At 31.1% G+C, this 26,354-nt stretch overlaps 2 protein-coding genes across 2 annotated transcripts; one reads left to right on the top strand and one right to left on the bottom strand.

Moving 5' to 3' along the window:
* LOC128041081 (uncharacterized) lies at window positions 1-660 on the bottom strand. Its single transcript, XM_052630408.1, has one exon. The coding sequence runs from the start codon at window positions 658-660 to the stop codon at window positions 1-3; it is 660 nt and encodes a 219-aa protein (XP_052486368.1).
* Window positions 661-11,049: 10,389 nt separating this feature from the next.
* On the top strand, window positions 11,050-16,096 carry LOC105783817 (hypothetical protein). The gene is made up of 11 exons (XM_012609480.2): window positions 11,050-11,755; window positions 11,992-12,083; window positions 12,219-12,412; window positions 13,349-13,388; window positions 13,550-13,631; window positions 13,774-13,851; window positions 13,955-14,080; window positions 14,410-14,531; window positions 15,287-15,326; window positions 15,513-15,587; window positions 15,677-16,096. The coding sequence occupies exons 1-11, from the start codon at window positions 11,469-11,471 to the stop codon at window positions 15,816-15,818; spliced, it is 1,278 nt and encodes a 425-aa protein (XP_012464934.1). The 5' UTR covers window positions 11,050-11,468; the 3' UTR covers window positions 15,819-16,096.
* The last annotated feature ends 10,258 nt before the right edge of the window (window positions 16,097-26,354 follow it).

The following is a 26,354-nucleotide window of genomic DNA, read 5'->3' as shown; positions in this document are numbered from 1 at the left end:
TTACAGTTTTGATTCTGCTTTTAAAGCTAGCAAAAAAGGAGGATTCTCGCTGATTTTGCTTTTTCTTTCAGGTGGTAACTGGATACAATTACTCAGCCCATGCCCCATTCTTCCACATCCAAAGCAGAACATCGGCAAATTTCCATACTTAAAAGGGACCCACACTTTATTAACAGCATCCATAGAAACAAAAATACCTCTTCGGAGTGGTCTTTGGACATCCAAGTTAACTCTGAGCCGACAAAAATCTTCATTAATTTCATATCTGAGAACCCCACCAAACGAGACACCAATTGCATGCAATAAATCTTTCTTATCAAATTCTGGAAAATTAGAATCAATTTTCATCCAAAATGGTGATAAAGTAAGCCTAATTTGATCTCTATCCATCGCCTGACTTAATCTATCAAATAGAATAACACTTTTACGGAAAAGCCAAGGCCTACCCTCCAAAATCAACTCCAAATCATCTGCTAACTCAAAGACTATCGTGAATAGATTTTGACCCACCACCTGGATCACTAACTTTTTCCTTGTCTTCCAAATGCCTTTCATATGAGCCTTAAAACCTTCTGGATTATATAGTTTTCCGGTCCAAACCGTACATATCAATGTAGGTTTAGAACTTGGCACTACCCTAGATCCCTTTACTGATAGCATAACTAATTCTTCTGCAAGAAGCGAAATCTCCTCCCCCCCTCTCGACCGTCGCCACCGCTCTCCTCCATCCCAAGCCACAGCAGTTGCTGCCTTCTCCAGGACTTTTAGCAAAGCACTCTTGGGGGTAGAGAGGGTTTAGGGTTTTTTTTTAAATTTATTTTTAAAAATTAAATGATAATCTATATAATTTACCATAAAAGTATTAATTTTGAAAATAATTGAAAGAATAAAATAATATTTTAAAAGTAATGAAAGTAAAAAGGGGAGAAACAATCAATAGTAAAATATTAAGTAATTAGATAAAAATAACTTATCATTCGAACATGAGTCAAAATTTCACTTAAAAGATAAACATTATTAATACTAATACTTTATATTATTAATAACTATTATTAAGTGATAATAACTATTATATTGATAATAAAAATATTATTAATAAAATAATTATTTTACTAATACTTTATTATGAATATAGTTTTATATTTAAGAGTTAAGAGTTAAGATAAACATTATTAATAATTGATTAATATAATTATTCTATATTATATTATTGGTTTTATAGATTTAAAAAAGAGAAACATAGATAATATAAAATACTAATTTTAATTTATCAATTTTCTTTATCTTAATTTCTCAAATAAATGTGAGTTATACTATTTATCGACGAATGATTTGTGTTGAACCGAACCAATTTAATTAGATGCAATTAGTATTTATAAAAAATAATATTTAATTTAATTATAATTTTTTACTTTAAACATATAAATTATGAATAAATAAATTTATACATTATAAATTAGATTACCAATATATTATAAATTTATTTCAACTTTCATGAGTTATTTTGTATTGGGATTTATTTTATTTTTATTATTAATTTTTATTAGTATGGTGACAATTTGATTTTAATTATAATTTTTTACTTAAGTTGCGTTAGAGATTACAGTATTTTTGTTTATTTTATTTTTAACATTTCATTTTTATTTGATAATATTTTATCTATTAAACGTTAATTTTTTTTATATTTAATTTAGAGTGTCTAGGTTCTTAATTTTAGAGACCATGAGTTAGAGTTGTTTATGGGTTGGGTTACCCGCCTGAGCCCGAAGGCCCGTTCAAAATTTGGGAGGGTTTAGATAAAAATATTAGACCCGTTTAAAATATGGGCTGGGCTTGTGATTGAACATTCAAAGCTCAAGCTCACCCTGATTTTAAGTTTGATTTTAAGTTTATAATATTTTATAATATTTTATTTTTATACATTATGTAATTTAGAATACATTAAAAAACTAAACATATACTAAATATATAATACTACTCTAATGTAAACATTAAAATAATATTTAGATGACTATATAAAAGTTTCAATAATTAAAAAGGTATAAAATTATTAAATATTAAAATAATATAATATAAATATTTTTTAAAAAAATAAAAAAAATAATATGGGCGGACCTAAAATGGGTTTGGCTTAATCTTTTACAAATATGGGCAGATTTAGGCAAATTTTTAAGCCTATGTTTTGAGTAGGGCCGGGTTTGGACTAGCATAAACTATGTTAATATCATACTTAAACTCGACCCAATCCGACTCATGAGCACCTCTACCATGAGTCAACTCTTATAACATAAAAAAAAATCAACTTATTTTTTTATGTCCACTAATATTTATTTAATTTGAATAAATATTTGACAGTCTTTTAACTTCTTGATAATCACTATATTTGTTAATTTTTTAAACATTAAAAATTTGAATTATCCATATTTATCAATTATAGAGGTCAATTTTAAAATCCATTTTCTCAATTTGATATTTTATTGATTGTTAAAATTTTGCAATAATATATACATTTAAAATATTTATACTAATTAGAAAGAAATATATTATTTTCATATATGTATACTTCTTGGACATCACAAAAGCATTTCTCTCTAAAACTAAAGCAATTAGTAACATAAACTAATGACAGTTTTTCAAATTGTCATGTACTATAAATATTAAACATGACAGCTCTTTGTATTCGTCATGTTTTAGGTATATTTTGTAACATTATTTTGAGCGTCACATAAAAAAGTTGTCACTAATTGATAGACTTGTTGTAGTATATTATTGACATTTTTTACTTTGATCTTCATGGTGCATTACTCTGTTAACAAATGATCCTCAAGTCATATTTCAATCCACCCTCAACGATATTGGTTGAATTTTGGAAAGAATGAGGAGTAAGGATCGACAATCACATTCTCAAAAGCCTTATCCTTATCTCACTTGAAGAACAAGTTGGTTGTTTTACTTGTATACGAAGTTATGGGATAATTATTGAAGATATCTCAAGAGATAAATTCAACCTTTTACCAAGAGTTTTAAGCTTGTTAAAATGTTGCTTAAAAACTCTTATGTTAGCCTATAAATAGGTTGTTGGTTGTCGTACATCAATGTGTAGTTTATAAGTATCTTTCGTAAATAGTTTCTTTGTGCTTTCACTTGTTATTTTGACTTTCTTGTTAAGTTTTCTTGACGAGATATTATTTATTGTAAGTGAGGTTATTTGGGGTGAGTGGTTTGTAATAATGCGTTCATTGTTGGTGTTGCAATTACTTGCTTGTGTAATGGTAGATTGAACTTTAGCTAATAGGGGATCCGAACTTTTATTGAGTAAAATCATTACTGAGAGAGATTCTGCAAAGTAGAATTGATGAATCCGAACTGCATTAAAAAACATAGTGCATTGATTTCTCTCTTTTTTTATAAACTATTGTTAAATAACTATGTTCAAACATTTATCTATGTAATAGTTGAGACATCTATTTGAATAGAGAGTAAACCTACTTGTACTCCTCAAAATACAAATCTTTACTAAACAATGATGAATATATAATTGATAATATTCTCATTACTATTTTTTTTGAAGGTCTCATGCTAATTTATTAATCTATATAAATTCCTTTATTAATATATAGAAATTAGGAATAAAGCCCACTTTGGGCTTGACTTCATTATTTTTAACTTTATTTTATAATTTATTTTAAATAATGATATCTAATTAATTAAAATCAAATACTTAAAATAAGTACACCATTCATAATGGACTGACATCAAGGTATTAAGCATATGCTACCTTATTTTCATTCCTTTCAACATGATGCACTTTGACTTATTTAAAATGTAAAATTGATTTATTGCTTCATCTACCGAAGGTCCAATCGTTGTTTAATTCTATTTGTTTTATCTTCTTCCTTATATGAAGTTCATCACCATCTAATTAGATTTGTTAATCCTTCTATTCAAAATTTAAAAGTTTTTGGACAAAAATATTAGGCCTGAAAAAAAGGTTTGGAAAATATTAGACCCGTTTAAAATATGGATTGGGGTTGTGCTTGAACATTCAAAACTTGAGCCTGGCCCAACCCGACCTATTTTTAAGTTTATAATACTTTATATTATGTTATTTTTATATATTATGTAATTTAGAACACATTAAAAAAATAAATCTATACTAAAAATATTGTAACACCTTGAAAGTTGCTACAGTAAGAAAGTGAGATATTATCTTTAATACAGTAAAATAAGAAAATAAAGTGAAAAAAAAGGGGAAAGTTTGAGTTATGTTAACAAAATCTGTTTAGGAAGTATATTATGATGTATTAATTCAAGAAAAGACTAAATCGCAAAAGTGAGAAAAGTTTTGTGACCCAAGAGTAAATACTCAAAATTTAAGGGGTTAAAAGTGTAAATATGGAAAAGTTTAAGGACCCATATTGCAAATATTTTAAGGGTGGAAGGATATAGAAACTAAGAAAAATGGATGAATTAGGACCAAATTGAATAAGTGGAAAAAGTATGAGGGATTAAATCACAATTTTACTAAAATGAGTGATGATTCAATGGTGGAAATTTGAAGGATCATGAGGGGCAAAATGGTCATTTAGCAAGGAAGATAATTTTGAAGAGTAATGATGATGTTGGTGATATTTTAGATTAATTAAATAAATATTAGTTTATTAATATTTTGATTTGACATTTATTTATATTTTATTAATTTTTATTTAGTATATAAGGAAAGAAAGATGAAGAATTATCTTCCATCTTTCCATGCTACTAACGTGAGATAAAGAAAAGAAAGAAAGAAATTTTCTTTTCTTTACAAATTGGTCCTTTTACAAAAAATCTACCATTTTCACTTAGAAATCAAAAGAATTTCCATAGCCATCAAGAGAGAAAAATATTAAGAAGACTATGGGGAGCTAGAATATCAAGTTAGATTCAAGAAAATAGAAGTTGGAGGGGAGAGAAAGTCAAGTTAAAATTTGGTTTCAAGAGAATAAGGTATGGATGTTAAGGTTTTATGTTAGTTTTAAGCTTAGTAGTGATAGAAAAGCATAAAAATGGTGTTAAAGTGAAGATTTCTCATGAGGAAATACTGTGTTTTTGACATGTTGATGAAAAGAGAAGTTGAGTAAATGAATCAAGTGGTAGGAGAAGAGAAAAAACAAGAGATTTTGATAGAAAAGAGGTAAGTACCCATGAACTTTCTTGTTATTTAAGGACTAAAATGTAATTTTGTAAAGTAAGTGGTAATTAAGTAAAATATATATAGTGTGAAATAATTTCTTAAGTAAAGGAGGAAATTATAATAAAAGTATAATAGTTGGGTTATGTGTTAGCAAAAATATACAAAGTCTTAGATAAGTGAAATTATGGGAAAATGTGAAATTTTATGGAAATAAGGATTAAATTGAAAGACTTGAGAAATACATGTGGTGGAAATAATACAAGTGAAATACATAGAAATATGATGTGGAAAATGAGATAGTGGAATTAATTATGTGAATTAGGTGAGATGTCAAAGATAAATTGTGTAATAATGAATAGAGAACTTTTAGGAAAAAAGTGATTAAATTGGAAAGTTATAAAGGTTTACAAGGAAATATTGATAATAAAGCACATAGTGGAAAAATAAAAGAATATGTGAATTTTGTAATCCAAACTACAATTATTTCCTAAGTTGTGGAAATTAAGGGTTAAATCGTAAATTTGGGAAAACTCATATTAGAAATAGAAAAGTGAAGTGCATAACACTTAGAATGAGAAAAAATAATGTTGTAGTGAATTTTGGATTATTAATAAGTATTGAATTATGTTATATCATTATTAAAAGTAAAATATATTACTATACTGAAATATTATGCTAATGACTAAATTACAAAATATATAAAAGTGATATGTGAAATACATGATAAGGATTATTAGTGAATTATGGATGAATAATGAATTTAGAAATATATTACATGTATTAAAGATAGTGAAGATATAAGTATACGGATTATTGGTACAAGGATTAGATTGTAAAGTATGTAAAAGCATTATGCGAAAAGTGTAAAAGTGATATGTGTTCATGATATAATTTGCCCAAGTAGACGAGATTAAAACTACTAGGATATTAGCGGCATGCCATTAAGGGACCCTAGCGCGCTCTCCGATTATTAGCACATTAGTGCTCTCCGTTTAGCACATTTGTGTTCTCTGTATAGCACTTTAGTGCTCTCTGTTTAATAGTGCATAATAATGTACCTCTGTATCAGTTCCGTATATTCTAAGTGTTCTGTTTAGTCTACTGGGCATCTGCTAAAAAGGTAAACAATTTTCATTACAAGGTAAAGGTTTATCTCTGATTTATGTTTGAATTATTGAATTAAAAATAATTTGTGAAAGAAATAGTGAGAAAATCATGAAAACTTACACTAAATGGTGAAATATGATACATGTATAAAAAGAGTAGTAATTTTTATAAGTTGATTTGAGGACTTAAGGACTAAATTGTGAAATAAGTAAAAAAGTTACAAATGAATATGATAAATAAACAAAGAAACGATATATTGGAAATTAAGAAATTTAATAGAATTTAAATATCATGGGTAGTTACTAAGTCTTCACCGACTTAACACATTTATTTTCAACGCGTAGGTAAAGTGATTTTGAAGAGTCGTAGTTCAGGTCGTGGACATCCATCTCTTCACATCTCCAAGTGCCAAGAGGGTATGTTTAATAATTTGGAATAGAATGACATGTACTTAGGAAGATCAAGTGTGTTCCAAGTAGTAGGGACTAAAATATAAGTTATGAAAATTTTATTTTTTTAATGTTAAAATATATTAGTGATTAGCCAAAATTACTTTGGCACCAAATGTAATATTCCTATATCAGGTTCCTTGGGTCGAACCAGGTATAGGGGTGTTACAAATATAATACTACTCTATTGTAAATATTAAAATGATTTAAGATGACTATATAAAATTTTCAATAAATAAAAATTATATAAAATTAATAAATAGATAAAATTTTAGGTCTATATTCTGGGCTGAACTTGAGCAAACATTAAATATGTTAATATCATACTTTATACCCGGCCTGACCTGACCCATTAGCACCTCTACCTAGGGGTGTTCATAGTTTGGTTAAAATTAAATTAACCGATCAAATCAATCTAATTCGGTTAATTGGCCAGTAGTTGAATTTAGTTCGGTCAGAGGTCAATTAATGATTTTTTGGAATTTCTGTTATTGGTTAATTCGGTTCGAAATCGGATAATTAACCGGATTAAATAATATATATTATATATAATATTTTTTGAACTATTAAAAAAAGAAATTGAACATTAGCAATGTATTTTTTTATATGTTTTATACTTATTTTAATTAAAAGACAAAAACATATAAATTTTGATTCAATTAATGTATTTGAAAAAAAAACCGATTCGATTAACAGTTACACTTTTTTACATTTCAAATAATTTAATTAATAATAATTTGATTCGATTAATAATCAATCCACAGTTTGATCATCCATACCTCCCCTCTAATAAAATTTGTTGCAGTTGAAGTCAACTTGCAAAGTGCTTGGTTCATATGGTTTGTTTTCACAACTTGTATAATCTTGCAAAAAAACAGTTTTCCTTTTGGCACAGTATAATTTCTAGCATAATGTAGATTTTAAACATAAATTTTAAAATTTTTATTGTAGTAACTTTTAATATTTTTATAGCATTCAATTAATTAAATTATTTAAAACAATAGAAGTTAAAATTAGGAAAAATATATTCTTATCATTACTTAAATTCATTTTTAAAACATTTAAAATAATATAATTTTTTAAAAGCCTATTTTATTCTCAAGACTTGAGAATCTTCTTTCCATCTTTCTAAAGTTTTCTTCAATTATCTTTGGATATCAATCACTTTGAGATTTTAAATTTCAAATTTAATTTCAAGTTTCTTTGTCACAACTTAAAAAAAAAATAAGTAATTTTATATATTCTAACTCATCAATACAAGCTTGTTGATCATAATTACGGTGCAACTAGAAATTTTTTTAAAGGAATTGAAATTAAGTTGTATATTTATATAATATTTAAAATGTAATTTCACTATTTTAATAACCTATATTTTATAAAATTTAAAGTATTAAGTCAATAATTTTTATCATTTTTGGAAGTTAACTTATAATTTTATCATTATTAATTAAAATTTTATAAATTATAAAAGAGCTTTAAGGGCATTGAAGCCACTATTAACCTCACCTAGATTTACCCTCGATCAACAAAAAAATTTAATCTTATCAAAAAATCCAAAATATTGTAGTTTCTCATTGTGGGCATATAAGAAATTAAATGATTTGTTTGTCTCTTATTTTTTATTTTGCTCATAGGCAATGCCAGCTTCTGGGCTGGCTATCGCCTGCCTTTTTCCTCTCCCATCAACCCTTCCTTTATTTCTTCTTCTCATTCACTATACATGTTTTATCTCTTTTCAATTTGCAGATCTATTTTGTGAGTATATTTGTTGGCTTCACAAGTTGTGCTGGACAAATGACAATGCTTGTCATTCGCTAAACTCCACCGATCATCTGTAATTTTTCTTGGAAATTGGGTGGCTCTTTGTCAACTTCTTAATCTGTTTATGTTTTGAGAGTATTTTAGAATAACAAATGATTTCACGTGTCGATTTGGACCCGTGTTGTCTTAAGTTTTATATTTTTTTTGTTTGCTTTTTCGTTGTTTAATAAGTCTTTAGTTTTAGAAGTTTTTGTTTACTCTTGTAGCATGTTTTTTAGTCTTACTTATGCATGTAATCTTAGTTTTACAAGTGGTTTTAGGGATGATTTTGTTGTCGTCCTCTCTACTTTGGTGAATGCTCGATTACTTTGTCGATTTTTGCAAGCCGCTTTGGACCATCCAGGGATGATTTCCTTATCATATTAAGTGCTTGCAATCATTCCAGATATGTCGTGCTTGAGTTATGACAAAGCCAATTGTTAACGTGTCATAATATTCTATTGATGCTGAGGCTAAAGTCTCTGTTGTGTTAATGGAACTTGTCCTTCACCATCTACAACGAATAATTACTATTTTTTTTCTCTGAATTGTATGGTTCCATTCATTAGACGAATTAATGAATTTACCTATAAAAAAAAGAAATGAAATGATTTCGATGATTACATGAATAAAATATCGATGTATTAAGTGTCATCGTAGTAATTACTGTTTTCTTTCTTCCATCCCTTTACCCAATTAAATGAAAATCCTGATTCTTATTTCTCATATATTAAAGCTGAAATAAGTGTTTTTATGACTATTTATCACCATTTAACAATATATATATATATATATATATATATATATATAACAATGTTATGTTTAATAACCATAACACAAGCTATTTAATTTAATAACAAAATCAAAGATAAACCTTGATAAAGAAAATACATACTTTACTAATTATTATTTAACACTCAAATTATCTTACTTATCATGAAAGGCTGTTAGTGTTTTATATTGGTTAAAATATGTTATTGGTTTATGTAATTTTCACAAATTTAGAATTTAGTCTTTAAACTTTTATTTTCATAAATTTAGTTCCATTTGCTTTTAAATTTCAAAATTCAGATACAATTGTTAACACTTGTATTTTTTATTAAAGTTGTTGGTGTGACATTTTGAAATAAAAAAAAATTCATTTGGTAGCAATATAACTAAGTAAAAACCTAAATTTAATATAATAATTTTAAGGGTAAATTATTCCAACGGTCACTCAACTTTGATGCAACTGACAAAACAGTCACTCTGATTTCAATTTAGTCACTCAAATTTTGAAAAATAACAAATCAATCCTACTAACCATTTTCTGTTACAGACATAACAGAAAGATGACCTATCATCCCACTGTGTAAGAAGAAGAATAAGAAGAAGAAGAAGAAGAGAAAAATTCTAGAGTGGTTCAACAACATCATGAGGTTGTAGATCGCGACGACAACTGTAGGGCAAGCTTCACAAAGAACAATTTTGGTGACGAGAATAGTCGAGAGCTTTTCTTCGCCATATCCAACCAAATGCACCATCTCATCTCATCTCACGTCATCTCCATTTCCCCTTCTTCTTCTTCTTCTTCTTCTTCTTTTGTTAACTAGCCACATCGACAGCTCGGATCGTAGAGTATTCATACCAAATGCTTTGGACGTAGAATCTACCATGGTTTAGGGATAAAATGATGCGATTGTTGCTGTGACAATTGAGTTCGAACCGATAGTTGCTGTAGTTGGGAGGTTGGGTTGATAATCGAAAAGGGTAGCTCATTGCAATATTTGTTTCTGGTTTTGGCAGCACAACAATGGCGGCCACGAGGGCATAGATTAGAAGTTGTGGTTTGGATTTTGGCATGACAGAATTTGGATGGGAAGAGATTGGAAGGTAGAGAATGAGACAAAAGAGATTGATGGTAGATTGAAGCAGATCACCATCTGTGAAAACAGAGATTTTTGGGATGGAGAAGAAGAAGTACAAAAATATTGGGCCATTTACTCAAAAGTTAAAAGTACTGAGCCATTTATTAAAAAATTGAAAAGGAAGGTCGAAAAAAAAAAACAATCACTCAACCTTGTCTCGTCCAATGTGGAAGTTAATTGGCCACTTGTCCCGTTAGCCCAGTAATGGAAAATGTTAATGGGTGATTGATTTGTCACTTTTTGATAATATTAGTGATTGATTTGTTATTTTCTGAAAGTTGAGTGACTGAATAAAAATTAGAGTGACTGTTGATATAATTTACCCTAATTTTAATAATGTTAATAATTACACTTAAATTTTAAAATCTAAAAAATAAAAATGTAAAGGGATTAAATTCCTAAAAATAAAATAAAATTATAAAATTATAAAAAGTATAAGTACTTATTACATATTTTAATAATTCATATTTCCTGCAAATAAATGTGTTTCTAGAAAATTAGAAAAGAAAAGAAAATTGTGAGGACTGATGTGCAAACACGTGGCGAATCAACAGAGGCAAAAGGGGACCCGGGAGTGCTTACGTGTATGATTAAATCGCCGGATTGGGATTCCGATTTTGCCAAAGCCAAAGCCAAAGCCAGCCATAGCGCGCGAGGGGCTGAAGCGAAGAGCTGCCTCAGCCACCGATCTCATCTCCAACTCTCTCTCTCTCTCACACACACATATTCGTTAGCGCCTCTCTTAAAACCTTAATATTTCTTGATGCTATTTTAAAGTAGATTGCAGTGTTGTTTACAAGTCCTCTGTCCGTCAAATGCATCATACCAAACGCAAAGATTCTACCGAAATTTTCTCTCACATTTGTCATGTTTTTCAACCCCCACTTTCCTCATATTTCGAAACTCTCCTCCTCTTCCTCCAAATCTACTTCCCTCATTTAACAAATTTCTCTTCATTTTGTTTTGAAATTTAACACTTTATATATTTAGGCTTTCTTTTCTCTCAACTCGTCCATGGCATTTTCTTAATCTATGTCGACGACTGACAGAGGATTCGCAACTCTGTTTGAGTTCAACCTCTCCAAGCTATACCTTTCCCATGGATTGGCGCCGCGTAAAAAACAGAGAATGTGCTTTCGGCTCACTATGTTGAGTCGAATCAGTTGCTGCTACCCCGACCCCGTCGTCCCAATCCGGAGAGGCAACGGTTCAGCTAATAGTAATGAGAAGAAGGGGGAGAATTGGCGGTTGGACTCCAAGAATAGCCTTCACAGGGTCCGAGTTCTGGTCTCTCCTGCAATGTCGTTTGCTTCGGCTCAGTACGTCACTGCTTTTAGCATTCTATACTTTTTCCTTTCAATCTTAAGAATGTATCTTCCTTTTCTTTAAAAAAAGAATCTAAACAAAGGATAAGTGACTTGCTAGTTACGCATTTTATTTTGTGGAAGTTAATTTGTTTGTTCCTTTTTATTGATTTGTATGCAAAAACTTAAAATGTTCTGTTCGCTACCAAAGCTTGTAATGCAATGTTGATATCATGTTACGCTTGTCACAGATCTCGATTTTCTTCCAAACAACAAAAGTTCTACCCTCAGTGTACGCCTCGAAATTCTGGTCCTCAGTCTCGTGATACTCGACCGACAAGAGGTAACACAGAATGCTCATTCATCTGTTGAATCTTATTCTGGAATTCTCCATGTTCTTGTATTTTAGGTTTCTGATGGCATTTAGATTACCATGGCTAATAAAGGATACGATTGTTTGCTTGTTTCTTCATGGTAGACACGGGTATTGCAAATGAGGAGGACTGGGGAATTAGCTTGTTAAATGAGAATGTTAATGAGTCTGGCACAAATGAAGATGGCAGTACCTGGTATCGACAAAGTGGAGAGGACCTTGGTGAAAATGGATACTTGCGTCGATGGACAATGATGGGTGGTAAATCCCATGATGGATCCTCTGAATGGATGGAAACGGTATAATATCATTTTTGTTTCATGATATTTTGATGTATGAATTTTGTTGATCTTCTAGTTGCAATTGAGCGGATATTCATAATGTTCTTTCAACAAACGCAATATATGAACTTATGACTGTATATTAAAACAATTAGGTATCATGTTTGCCACCATGGTTGTTTGAAGAGAACTCATTCTTGTGAGAAACTTATTTCTGTATTTTTCCAAACTTGGAAGAGATTTCTGACAGGCCATCATTTGCTAAGATTTCTAAAGAACACCAAGTTATTCATGTTCAATTTGCTACTCAGCCAACTTGCTTTGCATATTGTTACCAATGCCTAACATCTATTTCTATATTGATCTTTTCTTGAACATCTATTTCTGTATTAAATGGTCAATATGCGCACTCAAAATTATTCATGTTGAACATGAATTTTTCTACTTGGCCAGCCTGCTTTGCATATTGTTATTGCCTTATTGGTGCCTAACATTTGTTTCTGTATTAAATGGTTGATATATTGGGTGGAACGATTTGAAGTATGTCTGTTATTATAATGTGAATGAAATAATTCAAATTAGTTAGAATATTTTTTTCTTTAGAGCTTTGCAACAAAGAAAAATTAATCAGCCAAGTGTGTATTTTTTCTATTCTGGGAGTGGGGAGCTAAGGTATTTGTATAATGAATCATCTTTTTTGTAAGATTATATAAACTCGAGAATGATTTGAGCTGTATTTCGAGAGATGAAAGCACCCAGAGGGGGACATTGACGTTAACTGTTAGTTAAATTGAGGAAGAAAGGATGATTCTTAAAAATTTTGACTGTAGAATTTCAAAACTACTGCCAAAATACATAATTTTTTAAAGTTCTGTTACTTAACATGTATTATAACCCCAGTAAGTATTATCCTTGCTAGATGTATTTAATTGGATTTATTGATCTCCTTGACAGTGGTGGGAGACAAGTGACTGGAGTGGATACAAAGAATTAGGTACTTGCATTTTTCATTGCTTTATTCTATCACCACTACATTGCTTTATTGTATCACCTAATTGTGTTAATTAATTTCTCATGCTTTATTCTTGCCGAAATGACTATAAAATCATCTGAGCATGTATTTGAGTTACTTTTACCAGAGTTTATATTTCATAGGTGTTGAGAAGTCAGGAAGAAATGCTGAAGGAGATTCATGGTGGGAAACTTGGCAAGAATTGCTTCATCAAGATGAATGGAGGTCTTTATTTCCACATCATTCACCTGATCAGTGAATACTTCAATTTTGTCAATTGTCACATAGAGGCAAATATGATCTTTCCAGTTTACTATGCATGCAATTTTTCATCAGTGCAATCATTACTACATCTTTAAAAATGCAGCAATTTAGCACACATAGAGAAGAGTGCTCAGAAGCAAGCTAAATCAGGTAGTGAAAATGCGGGTTGGCATGAGAAATGGTAAGTTATAAATCAATGTATGAAATTTATGATATTAGATTCCATTTTTGCTATATATTTTTACTATTAATACTTCCTATTGATGATAAACTTATTTTGGTAGGTGGGAGAAGTATGATGCTAAAGGGTGGACAGAGAAAGGGGCACATAAGTATGGTAGGTTGAATGAACAGTCATGGTGGGAGAAATGGGGAGAGCATTATGATGGAAGAGGATCTGTTCTCAAATGGTAATTTTCAATTAAGCTTTTTATGCAAAACCACTCAGTGTGCTAGTTGACTACTAGATTTGAATTAATTTAGTAGTTCAGATTCATGATCTTTTTGCACCAATGGTCATTCGAGAGAAACCACGATACATGCCATGTTTTTTTCTGGGAAGATTGTTCTTACATTGATGGAAATTTCAACGACCTTTCCTTTTATCTTCATAAGAAAACTTTTTCTGATATTGAGATTATACACTTTTCTTCTCTTGTGCTTTCCTACTTGGCATCACCTTCCTATCCCAAGCACTTTCCTGTGGTTGCATTAAATCTTCTATTTTGATAATTTTCAGGACAGATAAATGGGCTAAGACTGAAGTGGGAACAAGATGGGGAGATAAGTGGGAAGAGAAATTCTTTGCTGGTGTTGGTTCACGTCAAGGGGAGACATGGCATGTATCTGCAAGTGGCGACCGTATGTATATTCATTTGATTTTTTCTACTTCTGATGCATAATGTGATAGTTTTTATTTCAAATTTGGGTTTTGCATAGCATCTCATAGGTTGGATGAGTAGCCATTGATTATTATTATTATTTGCTCATGCTCCTTAAGCAAAAACTACTTTTGGTATTTCTCTAAAGTGTGCACTTAGGATGACCACCATAGCCGTAGGCCAAAACCTGTTTCAGTTTGCGCAACGAAAATAAACATTCTCTTGAGCATCTCTCCAGGCACCTGACTTAAATCTTAATGGTCAAAGTGAAATGCACAACCGAACTGGATTGTTTAACTGTTTTGAGTTGTGACAAGATTTTCTGGGAAGACTATTTTAGTTTTTCAATGCAACTTTTTATTCATCCACCGATGAGGAGACCTGAAATTTATGTATAGGCATTGAACAAGCGTGTTCTTTTGTCTTCAATGGGAAGTAAAGGCCTATTGGTTCAATGTTGTTCCCTTTCATGGCATTGATAATGATCTGTATGATATATCGTTCTTATGATCTTATCACATCTACTTAGTACAAGCTATGCTTTAATGGGTCACTAAAAATGAAATCGTTTACAAACTTTTGTTAATCTTGGAATAGAAGTGGCCTAAGGGATTTTATGCCTGAGATTACACACTATAAAGCTCAATCGTCATGGTATTTCATGTATGCCTTACTTGCTCATTGAATTGATTCATTTATTGTAACTTTTGTAACTAAGGTATTCTGGTCTAATAGGTTGGTCAAGAACATGGGGTGAGGAGCATTTCGGAAATGGGTATGGAACGACTTTCATTGTTAGCTTTAGAATTTCCATGTTTTTATAGCACATTTCCTTGTGCTAAATTGCATTCTGAATCATAACTGGACCGTGTTTATTTATTTGTTTATCATTTTCATTTGTATTTCTCTTTGATTCAATTCTACACAGGAGAGACTAAAATTCTCTTTGGTTGGTAAACAGGAAAGTTCACAAATATGGGAAGAGCACAACTGGTGAAAGCTGGGATTTAATTGTTCATGAGGAGACGTATTATGAGTAAGAAGAAGCAAATTCTTATCTGCATTTCTATGTATATACTTATGTATTTGAAGAGAAAATTGACAAGTATTGAGAAATTGTTGAAGGGCGGAACCTCATTATGGATGGGCAGATGTTGTGGGCGACTCAAGCCAGTTGCTAACGATCCAACCTCGGCCAAGGCCGCCTGGTGTCTTCCCAAACCTTGATTTTGGATCATCGCCTCCTCAACTTGATGACCAAACCTGACTAGCCTCGCCCACTTCAATTTGAGTTGGAGGAGGCTTTTTTCCCCCTAGGTTTTAAATCAGTTAACTATTATTAGGTGTTAGTTGCAGTATGTGTAGCGGAACATTTTTGGATTATTGGTGTTGGATTGGTTAATGATAAATGTTGGGTGGATTTTTTTCAATATAACGACCTATAAATGTCACGGGATTAGAACTATCCGCAGCCCGTAATGCAATGTAGAAACGGTAATTGGATGAGTTGATTTTAAGTTTGAATTAGATGAATTCTTGTTTTAATTTTTTTTCAACATATGAGAATTTGGGTTTAAAGATTAGGGTTTTTTGGGTTGGATTGTTGCAAATTAGTATACATCTTGTATGCCATGTTTGGTTAGCTTAGTGGTGTGATAAGTGATTTATTCTGCACCATTGATTTTTCAGTGAATATTTAACATATTCAATATTTATCTGAATTTCTTTTATATAATTCGACACTAATTTTGTTTAATTTGATCAAATTGATATATATTATTTTAAATTTTTTATTCAAATCCAAGAAAAATATTTTTTAAAATTAATTATCTTAAACATAAGATGATATATTAGCAAATAACATTTATATTTTAAGCCATAAGAAATATAATGTAAGAGGAGGAATAGATATCACAATTTTTAATAATTATACACCTTAATGCAGTAACATCTATCTTACATCCATCATTTTGAAATTTTAGTGTTACAGAACACTTCTCTGTCACGTCAAGGGTACCAAAGGTGGCTTTAATGTTTTGTGTAAAACTAGATACACAAAACATTACCACTTGGAGGAGCTTGTAAAAGATCATAAAAAGCTTGTTTTAAAGGGTTGCATGTGAAAGAAATAGGAAGGTTCGTGTTTTATTGGATAATACTATTAGAGTTGATTGCTTGAAACTGCATGACAAAATGAAACAAAACCTTACGGTAATTTTGGATAAGAGTTTTGGTAAAATTCTTCTAATGAGTGATTTGGGGATATCATGCTTAGATAAAGGATATATTTGTTGTACACTATCTGGATGAGAATCGAAAGTTGAACAGTATGATTTTAAATTTGTGTCATATTCTACCTTCGCAAGTGTCTTGTGTAGGCATTGAGAAGAAAATTTTAGTATCATCTTAGACAACACATGGAATATGGATAACATGCAAGATTTGTTCTGGAACAATTTTGTACAACAAGATGTTTTATTGTCTACTAGTAATTTTTCATATCCGTTGTGCTCAAATTCTGAATTTTGTTGTTTCAGAGGGTTTTAAACTGCTTGGTAAAACCTTGAAAAAAGTAAGGGATAGTGTTGAATATATTGAAGAGTTGGAATCTTGAAGATAAAGGTTAAACAATATGTAAGAAGAGTTAATTTGAATTAACCAAAAGAATTGTGCTATGGGTTAAATATGAAAATAGGATACATATATAATGAAGGTGAAACGTTGCGTTTTGGCGTGTGCTATTTTAATGAAACGATGCGTTTGGAGAGTAAAGATCACAGTTGTATGGCCTAACTAACTTTTGTAACAACTCTTCCTTTCCTCTTTTAACTTGTTGAGAGGGGAAACAATTATCAATTTTGTTAAACACAATTTTCTTCTTCACTCTTTCTTCTTCTCCATTCTCTCTATCTTTTCTCTCTATTTTCTCATCTTTTCTAGTTCGAGCCACATCCAAGGTATCAGAGCCTCGTCGATCCTCCATGGATGGTGATGGGGTCACTACTTGCTTGCAAAAGGATGTGGGACTTCTGCAATAGGAGGTGGTCAAGCTCCAAGGTGAACTGTCACAATGGGATGTTAAGTTGGAAACTCGACTGAAGGAGTTCAAGGATGATTTCAAAGGTGAGTTAACTCGTATTCGTCGCCAGAATAGGGTTTCAGAGCATTACCAGATTTACAAATCAAACAGATAGAAATTTCAAACATTTCACAAAATATAATATTCAGATCAGAAACCAATCAAATTCATACATACTGTCCCTTATTCGAGCCCTCGAGGCCCAAAATATGAGTTAGAAATAAGTCGGGACTAATTCGAAAACTCAGAAAAATTTTCAAAGCTACAGGGTTTACACGGCCAAGAGACACGCCCGTGTCTTAGGTCGTGTGGGCATTCAAAATAGGGACACACGACCGTGTCCCAGCCCGTGTCCGTGCCCGTGTAACTCTTTGACTTGGGTCACACGGCCAAGCCACACGCCCGTGTGTCAGGCCGTGTACCCCTTTTGAAATGGCCATGCACGTCCGTGTACTAGCCGTATGTCTTACACGGCCGAGTCACATGCCGGTGTGTCTAGTCGTGTGGACCTAAAATGTGCCATAAACAACAAATTTACCATTTCCTACATGCTTAGCATTAAACAATTCAAAAATCATTCATTTAACCTGTTCATAAGCACTTAAACAACTTAAATTCACATGCACATATCTAGATTTAGTTCAATTTACCATGCCATAATATGACTTCAAAAAACAAACACAAGATAATATATATCAAACCAATATTAAACTTATAACCTCATTTACAATCCATCCACAAAATAACTATTATTTAGACATCCTAGGTACATGCCGACACAAAAGATAAACATCACTACATTTGAGTTCGGGATCATTGTTGGATGCTGAATTGGCAATCAAAAGTTAAGTATCTAACCCGTGCACGGAAAAAAAAATCATACACTGAGTAAAACTCAGTGGTATTTCTATAATCCGAATATTTAAAGACATAATAATATAATATGCACATATTAATTATAAGCACAATTGAATATTTAAAACCACATTTATTCATACAACGACATTAGCCATTTAATACTCAAATCATAAATACATCATTTTATATCATACTCAATTCCCATCACTTGCAATATAATAGCTTTTCACAATTTGATCCACATATAATTTAAACAATAACATTATCCATTCCATATCCAATTCATGAATACATAATTCATGTATCTCATTTTCATGTTTCAATTCACTATCCCATTTTCAATTCACGTACAATATCATCCAATATCAATCATAGTACCGTTTTATTTAATTATCCCTATTAACACGACTCGGACTCGGACAGATACACGAATCCAACCAACACACCAGTTTGGGACCCAGTGCCTCATTGGATAAATCCGAAGTAATAACTGCTCCCAACGTTATATAAATTTGACACTCAGTGTCTCATCGGTTAAAATGAAGCAAATTGGCACCGAGTGCCTCATCGATTCGAAGTCGAAAAAATCCCTGAACTCTTCCAATCCTATGGCATGCCATCTATATCTAACTTAGCCCAATACATTTAATAGGGTTTAATTTCACTTTCCAAATACAACCAATATTCAATATCCAAATTTCACATTAACACATATATTCATTTCATTTCAATTCAATCCAATCAACTTTAAATCAATTCAATAATCAAAGTGTCATATACTCACCTTAACCACTTACCATATACATTAATTTAAAATACAACAATTAAAAATTAGGTTTGGATTATAGAAATACAAACCGTGAATTCCGAGCTATTCCACGTCGAGGATTTCGGTACGACGTCAGCTATAGAATTACAATAATTAAAATTCATTAATATAACACAATTCAATTTCATATTGAATACTTAAATTTTTACTCAATATTTGCCTAAATTTTAATTTAGTCCCTCAATCGAGACTAATTTTTATTCTTCACATTTAATTCTATATTTTCATACAAATTCCACTTTAAACTAAATTTAACTCCCTATTTTCACTTAAATCCCTAAATTTTGATTTTTTCACAATTTAGTCCCTATTACTCAAAATTTACAATTTATTCTACAATTTAATCTTTTTTCACTTCTAGCTTAAAATTCTATCAATTTAATTCCTATTACTAAAATTATTCAACATTAACAACATTTAAAAACTTAATAATTACTAAAATTTTGACAAGGGTCAGGTAATACTTAACACCGGAATTCCAAAAACATACAAATTACAAGAAAATGGGACTAAATTGACTAACCAATTGAACTTGGAAACTTTGAAGCCCCTAAGCCTTTGCGTCTGTTTCTTTCCCTTTTCTTTCTTTCTTTTCTTTCAAATTTTGGTTTTGGTTTTGTCTTTCTTTATTTCTTTTATTACTTTTGTTTTATTATAATTATATAATATATATACTTAATACTTAAGAAAACTTTAATTATTACAATATATATAATAAATTTACAAATATCTTACCTAATGCCGTCCCACTAAAGAAACAATGGTAAAATTGCTTCTTTAGTCCCTTTAATTATTCTTTAATCTATAATTCAACTTTCACCTATATGCAATTTAGTCTTTATACCTAATTACTTTTAATTCAAACAAATTTACTTAATTGAAACCTAATTAACTACACAACTAGCTTCGTAAAAATATTTATGAGTCTGATTTACGAGAACGGAGTCCCGGGAATGCACTTTTTTCAATTTGGTACTTTTTAATTAATTAACTATCGAAACGTTAAAATTTCTTAACGAAACTTTAATACCACCTTAATGACACTCCGTAAATATTTATAAAAATATTTACGGCTCAGTTTATAAAAACAAGGTCCCGATACCTCATTTTTTAAAACCACTTGAACTTAATAAATCACTTATATAACATAAATTATCAAATCAAAAACCTTTTAAAAATCACATTTGACTCATAAATATTAAATAATAATATTTACGAACTTACTCGTCGGATTTAGTGGCCCCGAAACTACTGTTTCTGACACCACTGAAAAACGGGCTGTTACAATTGAGGCCTAAGCTTCACAATCTGCTTGAACAATATTTGGGGAACCCAACACCTGCTGCAAGCAATGCAGTTGCTCAAGTTAAGGGCAAGGGGATCTTAGGAGGGCTTCCACCTGGGTTTCCTCTAAAAGAACCATTGGAGGTTCCTCTTGGTTTTTGGGCCAAGGAGTCTATGGCTACTCATTCTTCACTGGAAATGGGGAGTACGAGTATGTAGCCTCTATCAAGTCCTATGTAATGCAATGATAGATCTCACAAGCTTGATTGTTTATGATTTGACAAGTAAGATTTACGAGGGTGGTAGTCTAAGCTCAATTAGTACTTTAAGGCAGAAGGACTTCTAGATAGTGCTAAGGTTCGAAAGGTAATGTTGCATCTTGAGGGGAGGGTACTGGACCAGTACCATTTCTACGCTCAAAAACAAGAAGGGCTATATATGTTGAACTGGACTTGCTCTATGATCTGTCATAATTTGATATGTCAAATTAGGCTCTTCAATACACTCGAGGAGCTTATTCTCATGAAATTTAAGTATCTTTTATATATTTTCGATTTTTAGTTTCAAGCCTTAATAAACATTTGTGCTTATTTTTACCCATTTGAGACTAAAATTGGCCAAACGGTGCCATAGGAAACCTAACAATGTGATTGAGTTGGTATAGGGAGAAGATAATGGTCCAACTTCGAGGGAAACATCACTCAGAGTGGGTCTCGCAACACCGATGCCATGAAAGTCGCAACATTCAGACTTTTCACCTTAAGGTTGCAAAACTTCAACACAAAATCAGCTTGGAACATACTGTCGTAGGAGTCGCAATACCAAGGGATGATGTCGCGACACTGAACCATTATCGCGATACCAAGCCCCCGAAGTCGTTATATCCTTGAAGGTGATAAAGTGGAGAAATTAAGGCCAACTCGAGTGATGTCGAGACACCGAAGAGTGGGTATCATGATACAAGACCCCCAAGATACACAAGTTAGCTAATGTTTTGGATGTCACGACACTGAAACCTCGGTGTCGTGACACCATTGCCTGACGAGTGAAAAATTGTAGGGGCAATTTTGTGTCCAAACAAGATTAAGTCTTTTATTTTTCATTTAATGGCATAATGCTCAATGTTAGGTTAAATGTTAGTAAACTATAAATATTACTTCATAATCTTTTGAAGATAGATTTTTTTGGCTGAACAGTTGTTTTTTTACTTTTCATATTTCTTAGTTTAGATTTTCAATTTTCTTTTCTTTTTGTTTTTGTTGTAGTATTTTTGTTTCTTCATTTTTACTAGAACATTGTGGATGGAAATGTATTAAATGCTCACGCTTCATCAAATGTTTATCGATTAATGAGTATTTTCTTAACCCGTATCTTTTATATTTTATGCCTACCATGTGTTTGTTACAATGTTTGTGTAGAATTGAAGTTTAATTATGTGCCGAATTGTTTTATTGGTTGATTGATGAGTGAGTTACTTAACTAAGTTATTATCTATGCCTTGATTGGTTGTTTGTTCAAGTGTATTAAATTCATATTACACTAGAATTGACGCCTCTAGTGGATGATTTAAATAGGCGAGACCAAGAGGAGACTCTATCATTTAGGACTTTGATACATTTGTGTCGAATAATGAGACTTGGAGGAGATTTATATGTTTAAGTGAGACCGAGAGGAGAACTTAGGCGGTATCTTTTAGTTTAGGATGAGGCTGACAAGAGATTCTTAGCTAGGAGTAGCAAACAATATAATTAATATAGGTTTATTATATTAGTTAGTAATCCATGATTCATTCAACCATCAATTCAATCAATTTGCATTGTTTCTAATAAAAAGGAAGAAATTTAGTTTGGTACTTTTATGTGTTAATTTAGATATAACTCAAATATTATTTTATTTGAACTTGCATTAATAATTTCCAACTTGATTAGATTAGTAATTGCTTAACTTGTAATTAACTTCATAAACACAATTACCAATTTGAGAATCCCTTGGGTTCGATCTTTGGAATACTTGGGTGTTTCATTGTAACACTACAAATATTACAACTGGCTTATCACACTTGCAATACACTATATTTATAATTGTATTTTTATTGATTCATATCTTCAGTGCATGTACACCAGGAAAGGTTTGGTTCAAGTTCCTTCCGAGATCCCATAGTTGCACTAGTCACTTTGAAACAATAGGGAACCGTGGAGCAATACCACCATGTGTTTGTAAGTTTATTAAACCAATTGCAATTGCCTGATTCGTATGCCTTGAGTATTTTTTTTTTGGTAATCTAAAGTTGAGGGTTGGTCAGTATATGTAACTATTTGAGCCTAAATCATTTGTGGATGGCTTTTAGATTGTGAGATAAGTGGAGAGTATTCTTTTTAATTCCCTAAGAAGAGTCTCTTCACTAGTTTTGGTCATGGACCTTGATTTTTACCTACATCACCCCAGTCTACATCTCTAGGTAAACCAGTACTGTAACACCCCTAACCCACATCCGTCACCAGAATAGGGTTTCAGAGCATTACCGATCAAACATACATAATTTCAAAACATTTCATATCATATAATATTCAAATCAAAACCAATCAAACACATCCAAATATGTCAAAACAATTATCTTAGGTGTCTAACCAATGTACCCTCATAGGTACCACAATTATTTAATCAAAACATATCAATAAAACATAATTCAAATTCAAATTCTAAACATGCCAAATTTAATCTATTTTGCCTAATTCATGTTCATTTAAACATTAACTCAACATGCCATATTATGACCTCAAACATAAACATATATTCATATGTATATAACCAACCAATATTAACTTATAATCTTATTTACAATCAATCCACAAAATGTTTAATATTTTGACACCCTAGGTACATGCCGACACAAAAGGGAAAACATCACCACGTTTGAATTCGGGACCGTTGTTGGATGCTGAATCGGCAATCAAAATTTAGTACCTAAACTGCGCACGGAAAACAAAACCGTACGCTGAGTAAAACTCAGTGGTATTTTTATAATCTGAACATAAAAAAAATATGAAATTACAAATATACAATCTAAATATTTCAATAACCATATCACATTTCCTTTGTTTCACAATATCTCAATTCTCATATTTGCTATATAAATAGCTTTTCACAATATAATACACATCATTTAAACAATAATTTTGTTCATTCCATATCCAATTCATGAATACACAATTCATGTGTCTCAATCCATATTTCAATTAACTGTCCCATTTTCATTTCACATACAATATCATCTAACATAAATCATAATGCAATTTCAATTAATTACCCCAATTAACATGACTCAGACTCGGACGGATACACGGATTCAACCAAACACACCAGTTTGGCACCCAATGCCTCATTGAATAATTCGAAGTAATAATTTGACACCCAGTGTCTCATCAACTAAACCGAAGTAAATTGGCACCCAGTGCGTCATCAAATTAATCTGAAGTAGTAAATTGACACCCAGTGTCTCATCAAATCAAAGTCGAAGAAATCCCTAAACTCTTCCAATCTTATGGCATGCCATCTATATCCGACTCAACCCGATACAGTTAATAGGGTTCCAATTCACTTTTCAAATACAACCAATATTCATTTCAATTCAAATAATCAATATATTCAATATATATACCAACTCAATCACTATAAATTTAATAAATTCATCATATACTAAATCAATCCATTTCAGTTGCAAAACACAATAATTCTCACCTCAACGCTTACCATATACATTAAATTGAATTAGAACAATTAACAACTAAATTCAGATTATAGAAATACAAACCGAAAATTTCAAGCTATTCCTCGTCGACTTTATCTTTTCCCTTTTTAGTCGAGGGTTCCGGTACGACGTTAGCTACGAAATTAAAACAATTAAAATTCATCAATACAACACAATTCAATCTCATATTTAATATTTCAACTTTTTACTCAACATTTTTCTAAATTTCAATTTAGTCCCTAAACCGAGACTAATTTTATTTTTTCACAATTAATTCTATATTTTCATTCAATTTCCACTTTAAACTAGATTTAACTCTCTAATTTCTCTTAAATCCCTAAATTTCAAAATTTCAAAATTTAGTTCCTAATACCCAAAATTTATACTTTATTCTAAAATTCAATCATTTTTATTTCTAACTTAAAATCTATCAATTTAGTCTCTAATACTCAAATTATTCAACATAAACAACATTTAAAAACTCAATAATTTCTAAAATTTCGACATGGGTCGGGTAGTATTTAATGCCAGGATTCTAAAAACATAAAAATTACAAGAAAATGGACTAAATTGACTAACCAGTTGAGCTTTGAACAGTTAAAACCCTAGCTTTTTCTCCTTTCTTTCTCTTTTTCTTTTCTTTCGTTCCTTTTTTGTTTTCGTTTCAATTTGTTTCTTTTTCTATTTCTTTTTCATTTCATTTTTTGTTTTATTATTATTTCAATTACTTATTATTATAATATAATATAATAATATACTTAAATATTAAGGAAGTATAATTTATTAATAAATATATGTATATAAATTTTACAGATGTACTCACCAACACCATCCACTTGTTGAAATAAGGATTAATTACTTTTTTAGTCCCTTTTATTTTCTTTAATCTATAATTCAACTTTCACCCTTTATCCAATTTAGTCCTTATACCTAATTACTCTTAATTCATGCAAATTTCCCTAACCAAAACCTTATTAACTACACAACTAGCTTCGTAAATATTTTTAATAAATATTTACGAGTCCGTTTTACGAAAATAGAGCCAAAAATATACTTTTCGATACCCGTGACTATTGAGTCGTTACAATTCTCCCTTTCTAGCACCACATCTCGAAAATGAACCACTTCGACTTGACCCGTGACCTTTAGAAGCAGGCATAGATCTTTGAGAAGTAACAGGTGTAGCATTATCATTCTTTGAACAATCTCTAACAAAATGTTCTGTAGATCCACAACGAAAATAGCCTCGAGTTAATTTCTAGCATTCACCACGGTGCTTTTTCATACAGTGCTCACAATTCAGAATATCAGTATCCCTAGATGGACCTCGGACACTACCCGTAGATACATTTAGTTGTCTATTACGGTTTCTATCAGTTCTATCTGATTTAAAATTTGATTTCCAACTACCACAGAATTTTTTTGACCTCTTCGGTTGTGGATTTGAATTAGTAGCTCCAGGACGCTTTCCAACAGTACAAGTATTCTTGGTCTTTTTATCAAAACCCAGAACTTGTTTTACCATTCTTGCCTATTCCACCAAATCTACAAACTCAGCAATTTTATGTGATACTAACTGTACTCGCAACTCATCGCGTAACCCACGCAGAAATTGCTTGCAACTATTAATTTCAGTCAGTGCAAATTCAGCAGCATACGTACTAAGTCGTGAAAATTCTCGTTCATAATCAACCATAGACATTTCACCTTGTTTCGGCGTTAAAAACTCTTGTTTTTTGTCTTCAATTACTATTCACCCACATATTTCTTTTGAATTTCCTTCTAGAAGAATTCCCAATTTACCTGATCTGCGGGTGCATGACGTGTCATTGATTGCCACCAGGTATATGCTTCTCCTTGCAGTAGAGAAACAACACATATTAAACTTTCACGCGGGTTACATTCAAGTTGTTGCAAAATTCTTTTAGTGGATTCAATCCAGATTTCAGCTTCAGAAGGATTAACTCCTTTCAACCACAAGAATTCTGTTGCACCATATTTACGT

The sequence above is a fragment of the Gossypium raimondii genome, chromosome 1 (assembly GCF_025698545.1).
Source record: "Gossypium raimondii isolate GPD5lz chromosome 1, ASM2569854v1, whole genome shotgun sequence".
Taxonomy (NCBI): domain Eukaryota; kingdom Viridiplantae; phylum Streptophyta; class Magnoliopsida; order Malvales; family Malvaceae; genus Gossypium; species Gossypium raimondii.
This window is presented reverse-complemented; position numbering and strand designations above follow the sequence as displayed.

Excerpts from the sequence above, each read along its gene's own strand:
- LOC128041081 (XM_052630408.1), bottom strand. The coding sequence starts at position 660 with ATGCTATCAGTAAAGGGATCTAGGGTAGTGCCAAGTTCTAAACCTACA.
- LOC105783817 (XM_012609480.2), top strand. The coding sequence starts at position 11,469 with ATGTCGACGACTGACAGAGGATTCGCAACTCTGTTTGAGTTCAACCTC. Across the intron at positions 13,852-13,954 it reads GCGGGTTGGCATGAGAAATG|GTGGGAGAAGTATGATGCTA; the intron begins GTAAGTTATAAA and ends TTATTTTGGTAG. Across the intron at positions 15,327-15,512 it reads GAGGAGCATTTCGGAAATGG|GAAAGTTCACAAATATGGGA; the intron begins GTATGGAACGAC and ends GTTGGTAAACAG.